This window comes from Mus pahari, chromosome 4, assembly GCF_900095145.1.
Source record: "Mus pahari chromosome 4, PAHARI_EIJ_v1.1, whole genome shotgun sequence".
NCBI lineage: Eukaryota > Metazoa > Chordata > Mammalia > Rodentia > Muridae > Mus > Mus pahari.
In genome coordinates, this window is record NC_034593.1 from 4,657,463 (window position 1) to 4,664,288 (window position 6,826).

Consider the following 6,826-nt stretch of genomic DNA (forward strand, 5'->3'; position numbering starts at 1 on the left):
AGAGAAAAGAGAGAGAAAAGAGAGAGGAGAAAGAGAGGGAAGAGAAAGAGAGAGAGGAGAGAGAGAGGAGAAAGAGAGAGAGGGGAGAGAGAGAGAGAGAGAGAGAGAGAGAGAGAGAGAGAGATGCTGCAAGGTATGGCAGCTCACTCCTTTAATCCCGGCACTTAAAGGATGCAGGGAGACAGACAATGTGTCTTGCAAAGAGTAGACAGTGGCCTACCAGCAATGGACTCTGGAGTTCCTAATGAAAAGTATAGATTCCTTGGCCTGGCTAAAGAACTTTGGAGACAGCTCTCAGCAGGTGTGTTCTATAACCTCTGCCATTATCTAGTGCCTAGTGATGACACTTGAAGAGAGCCATCGTCTTACTGAGATTAAGAAGGGAGAGCATGCACAAGACACTGCTAACTCCAGTGCCTCTGTTCTCAGTCCTGAAGGACCACAGTGAGGAGTGGCAACCACAACCAAGGCTTTCTTCGTTTTTGGCCAAGAGGTCATTAAATTTGTACAAGTGTTTTCAATTCTCTACCGAGAATGAATTTTCTGTGTGGGGTGCTTTGTCTGCATGGCTGTGTGTACACTGTGTGCATGCCTGGTGTCCAAGGAGCCAGAAGATGTCAATGGATTTCCTGAACTGGAGTCGAAGACGGTTGTATGCTGCCCTGTGGGTGCTGTGTCTCAAACCTCAGTCCCCTTCAGGAACAGCAAGTGCCCTTTACCACAGAGCTACATCTCCCGCTCCTGGGAAAGGGGAGGACAGGTGTCTAAAACAGGTGAATCTGATGAACAGAAGTTGAGCAGCTCCCATAGGGCCCACCCTACACTTAGTCAGAAATGTTAGGGCAGAAAAAAATGGCAGAAGAGAAAGAAAACCCAGGCCCCAGGCTGTTCCCGTCTTCTTCGGGTTCCCACATAAAGCTGCAGTCAGCTGGGTCATTCTAACACTGCATGTTGCATAAATCCTTAGCAGCGTCTTATTTTTCTAAAAATGAAAGGAGCCGGGCGTGGTGGCGCATGCCTTTAATCCCAGCACTTGGGAGGCAGAGGCGGGCAGATTTCTGAGTTCGAGGCCAGCCTGGTCTACAGAGTGAGTTCCAGGACAGCCAGGGCTACACAGAGAAACCCTGTCTCGAAAAAAAGAAAAAAGAAAGATTGGCCAGATAGTCTACAAAATGGCTCCTCTACGAGAGTTAATATTATTCCTAAGACACTCTGCCCAGAACCTCCAGAGTGATCATTTCAGGGAGCCGTGTCCCACCGACATATTCTCACGGAAGCGCTGAGGTCTACAGAATGCACAGGGTGGACAGAGCCGCTCACAGCTGCGGCGTCTGGTCAGGGACCAAGTGGCATCCAGAGAGGTGTAAAGGATGAGATGATGTGCTTCCTCCCCAGTCTCAAGAGGCTCAGGTGCTGAAGCAGTTGGCAGAGAAGAGAGAGCACGAGCGCGAGGTCCTCCAGAAGGCTCTGGAAGAGAACAACAACTTCAGCAAGATGGCGGAGGAGAAGCTGATCCTGAAAATGGAACAAATTAAGGAAAACCGTGAGGCTAATCTAGCTGCTATCATTGAACGTCTGCAGGAAAAGGTAAGAGGAGCAGAGGGCGAAGCGGGACGGGGGGCGGGGCGGGAGTTCCTGTGCAGCACAGCTTGGGGAGCCATGGTTGGGCTGGGGACCAAGGCAGGACAGCCAGCCTCGGCTGCTCAGCACCCTGCGGCCTGGCCCTGTGGTGGAGTAAAGGAACCCTACATCAGCACTGCAACCCTGCTCAAACACTCCACCTCATGACTGGGGAAGGCTGGTTTCAAATGTGTGTGTCATCTGTACAGATCGTTGTGTTGGAAAAAATAGGAACCTGTACATATTTAATATGTACCTTATGATATTAATGCTATAGTACGTAATCTTAATATAAAATTAACAAATATTTCTTTAAAGTGATATATATTTAGTACAAAAACTAAATTTAAAATATATGTTGCTCATAAGCCCATTTTCTCCATGTAACACAATCTACAGGGAAATCCGGAGAATGGGAAGAACAGCAGAGGGACTAGTATTCCATCACGCTCTGGAATCCTCAGGCCTTCCTTATTAACCTCTGTATATGTGCGCATGTGACACACATGCGCGCGCGCACACACACACACACACACACACACACACACACACTGACTGTCCATCTCCCAAAGCTTGCCTTTGAAAAAATGCACATTGTAGCTGTTCATGGCTTTGCCTTGTCCATTTCCAGAAATTGGATTAGGCCTGAAGAATAGGAACTCTTAAAAGATGCACCTATACATCTCACCTGGCCTGCCCTTGAGGCTCTTTTACATCAAACACTGCAGGTTCGAGAGATACTGCCATTGTCTTCTAAGTACTGAGAGTTGACACTCAAACTCATAATCCTCCTGCCTCAGACTCAGAGGTCAGATTGCAGGCATGCACCACATTACCCAGCTACAGTCTTTTTAAAATACTATTTCCCAGAGGTCTTTTAGGTGAGACGTGTTCTTCCTGGGTTTTTTGAGATCTCTGCCCAGACAATGCTCTTGGCTCCAACACAGAAATGAAAACATGGAGGCCCTCAAAGATGTCTGATTTGGGCAGAAGGCTGAAGAGCCAACTTTAGATTAACTTCTTAAAACTTATAAACAGGTGTGGCCCTTGCTCTTCAGAACAACATCCTGTCTCTCCCAACATCTCAAGACAGACCTTGGCTCTCCACAAGTCACAGGTGGTGGCACCAAAGCAGGTGCTTCACTGAGATCCAGGACAGCCAGTTCCCTTTGTTATTGTCCCCTCTCCTCTTCCTCAGTGTACAAGTCCTGTCTGGGGAGCTCCCAGCCTTCACTGGTATCATAGGCCCTGGAGAAAACCCAGTGCAGTTGCCAGGGACACGATATGCTGATCTCACTCTAAGCCAGCTTTACCTGGGCTGTCCACACCTTCACTAGCCATCCAGGAGAGCCACTGGTTTTGACGTATGCATGCAAACCTACAGCTTGTCCCTCTTCATGTAATCTGTAAACTAGTTGGTAAGATTTGCATACCTCATAACAGCAAAACAAAAACCAAAGGAGTGTCCAGCAAAGTTCACCCCATCAGGTTTACCTCACCAACTGGAAGTGTAGGACTTAAGAATGAAGAGGCCTGGACTCTGCACAGAGAGCAATTCCGTGTCTAACAACCCAACCCGCATCAAGTAAATGCGTCGTAGCCATTACTTTAGTGACAACAGCAGTGTACTATATGATTTAGCTTAAAGTGAAAATATTTTTCCCTTAAAAGAAAGAACAAGAGTCTTTTCCTATGAGGCAGTTTTGATAATATATAAGCATAGGTTTTAATCACTATGAAGTCACATGTGTTGTCACCTTATATTCTTCTCTTCTGACTTACATTCATTTTTTTATTGTTCCGATTTGTGAGCTCCATTGGTATAAATAGTTACTACTGAATGTGTTTGATGAATAAATAATGAAAGGGGAAGGAATTATACCCAGCCTTTATTGATTATTCAATATAGGCCAAGCACTTTTGCATGTGTTATCACATTTAATCCAAACAGCCAGTCTACCAAAAAAAATTGTTATTCCATTCCAAGAACCTTAGAGAGCCTACTACATTTGACCAAGATTATAAAGCAAGCAGAGTGAAGAATGTAGAGATGAACGCAAGCCTTTCCCAGACCATAGTGTGTCCTGTGCTGAATTTGATACCCCTTTTCAGTGTCTGAACACTGACCATAAGCATTAGAGGCAATGCTCCATGCTTCCCTTGGTCCTGTGACCACCAGCATCTCCATGCATGACAGCAGAATTTTTACTGGCTCTTCCAACTTATTTCTGACCTTTCTTTTATACTATTTACTCATAACTATTAATAAGAAGAAAGGACCCTGACAGTGCCAACATCATCTTGCATTTAAATAAACTTAGAAAATGAGATTTGATAGAATTATTACCAGAGGTCATCTAGTTACTGTTTTTATTATATTTGATACCTACAGCTATTAAAGAGGAACTAAGAGATAAAGGAAGGAAAAGAAATAACCTCACATTTCTTGACTTCAAATAAGAAATCTGTATGTCATATATTTCAGAGGACCAGAAGTTTTCCTAAAGCCATCTTTCAAAGATGTCTTCTTTTAAAAGTACTGTTTACATTATCAAAATATTACTACATTTCCCTTGAGGAGTGGTGGCAGGAAAAATTGAAGAGATTCTTTTTACAAATTTAGATATGCCTGGGCCTAGCTACTATAGATTCGGGATTTCTAAGTATACATGAAAAATTATGTATGAGATCCATAATGAAATAGGCATTACTAAAGAAGCAAGTCCTTAGAGAACTTCATAGATATTGTCCTTAGTGAATTTCATAGACATTATCCTTATGAACTTATAGACAATATCCTTGGTGAACTCTATAGACAATGCCCTATGAACGCCATAGACATTGTCCTTGGTGAATGCCATAGACATTGTCCTTAGTGAATTCCATAAACATTGCCCTTAGTGAATTCTATAGACATTGTCCTTAGTGAATTCCATAGACATTGTCCTTAGTGAACACCATAGACATTGTCCTTGGTGAATGCCATAGACATTGTCCTTGGTGAACTCCATAGACATTGTCCTTGGTGAACACCATAGACATTGTCCTTAGTGAATGCCATAGACATTGTCCTTAGTGAATTCCATAGACATTGTCCTTGGTAAATGCCATAGACATTGTCCTTGGTGAACTTGGTAGACAGTGTCCTTAGTGAATGCCATAGACATTGTCCTTGGTGAATGCCATAGACATTGTCCTTGGTGAACGCCATAGACAGTGTCCTTGGTGAATGCCATAGACAATGTCCTTGGTGAATGCCATAGACATTGTCCTTGGTGAACTTGGTAGACAGTGTCCTTAGTGAATTCCATAGACATTGTCCTTGGTGAATGCCATAGACAATGTCCTTGGTGAATGCCATAGACAATGTCCTTGGTGAATGCCATAGACAATGTCCTTGGTGAATGCCAATGTCCTTGGTGAACTTGGTAGACAGTGTCTTTAGTAAATGCCATAGACATTGTCCTTGGTGAATGCCATAGACATTGTCCTTGGTGAACTTGGTAGACAGTGTCCTTAGTGAATGCCATAGACATTGTCCTTGGTGAACTTGGTAGATAGTGTCCATAGTGAATGCCATAGACATTGTCCTTGGTGAAGGTCATAGACATTGTCCTTGGTGAAGGTCATAGACATTGTCCTTGGTGAATGCCATAGACATTGTCCTTGGTGAACTTGGGAGACAGTGTCCTTAGTGAATGCCATAGACATTGTCCTTGGTGAACTTGGGAGACAGTGTCTGTAGTAAACTTCATAGCCAAAGCCTCACGGCTATGTTCACAGCTCTCAGCTGGAATTTTCAGGTCGGTCATTGAGCAATTCTCTGACCAGGGCCACAGGATGGTGACATTACTAGCTTCCCCAGCATTTTCATTTAAAGTCACATAACACATCAGGAGTGTGCATTTCACATTGTGGCTATAAAGTTTCCAAATAGCAGATCAAACAAACTTCCTGAAAATGTGTTCTTAGAAACTGAGAAGGTTTATCTAAATTTCCTTTTAAAGTTATCTCAAAGTCAGATGAAGTCTTTGACTGCCTTGGCAAGCCTGTAGCTTTACTAATTTGAGTAAGAAGTGGAGTAAGCTAACGAGGCTAGTTGTATGCTCACTCTTGCTGAGTTGCCATTCCTACTTGAAGCTCTGCTGTCTTCCAGTGCAGGAAAGGCCTCCCCATCTTCCTAGTTTTCTACAAGCTCAGCTTTTACTAATGGCTCACTATCTTAGTGAGAAAGGGACACTGATACAGCTTTGCCTTGTAATAACTGGACAAAAGAAAAATCAGCTACATCTGTTCTAATTTCCTCACATTTCCAAACACAACTTGATTTCTCTACAATGTGTGTGAAAGGCTCATTTAAACCAATTAAATTACAAGACTTTGAAAATCTTTCTCTAGAGTCAACTTCCTGCTTCCTCAACTTTTTTTGGAGGAAGGACAGGGCATGTGACACTTTTTCCCATTCCTACCCCTTACACTTGAGAGGCTGGACCATTCTCACATTCATATATAACTAATGTTGACTCTAACCACCTGCTAGTTGTATGAACTTGGTAAAGTTCCTCAGCCTTCCTATGCCTTGGTTTCTTCCTCTGTAAAATGGGTATAACAGAATCTCTACTGTGATAGTGTGAGAAATAAGGAAATTAATCTAATCAAAATCAATATGGTTATAGTTGTATTAAAAATAGGTGACAAATATTAGGTTATAGCATAAAGAACCCTGTAGGAATGGGTACCTTGACCTTGATAGAGCTTAATGATAAGATTTATTTTATAGCTGGTCAAGATCATTGAGAACTGAATCAAAGAAGCTATCTGAGGAGAAAAGCAATTTTAAAATGTTCTAAGTATAACAAATGATATTACTAATAATTCGCATTTCAAAATTCAGTTCAACAGCCATTTATGCAAAGCTATATGCCTTTGGTCATCCAATGTAGAAGAATAAAGTAAAAACACTAGACCCACTTTTTCTCCATCAGCACCCTCCTTAGAAGGTTCATGTCCCAGCCAAGACTGGTGTCTTAGTCAGGGTTTCTATTCCTGCACAAACATCATGACCAAGAAGCAGCTGGGGAGGAAAGGGTTTATTCGGCTTACATTTATACTGCTGTTGATCACCAAAGGATGCAGGACTGGAACTCAAGCAGGTCAGGAAGCAGGAGCTGATGCAGAGGCCATGGAGGGATGTTCTTTACTGGCT

The 6,826-nt window shown here is 42.9% G+C and overlaps 1 protein-coding gene across 1 annotated transcript in view; it reads left to right on the forward strand.

The window, feature by feature from the left end:
* The window catches only part of Stmn2 (stathmin 2), a 50,401-nt gene that overhangs the window by 40,395 nt on the left and 3,180 nt on the right, over positions 1-6,826 (forward strand). The window contains exon 4 of the mRNA XM_021195721.2: positions 1,396-1,587. Within this exon, the coding sequence (XP_021051380.1) occupies positions 1,396-1,587 (192 nt within the window). The remainder of the gene's footprint in view (positions 1-1,395; positions 1,588-6,826) is intronic.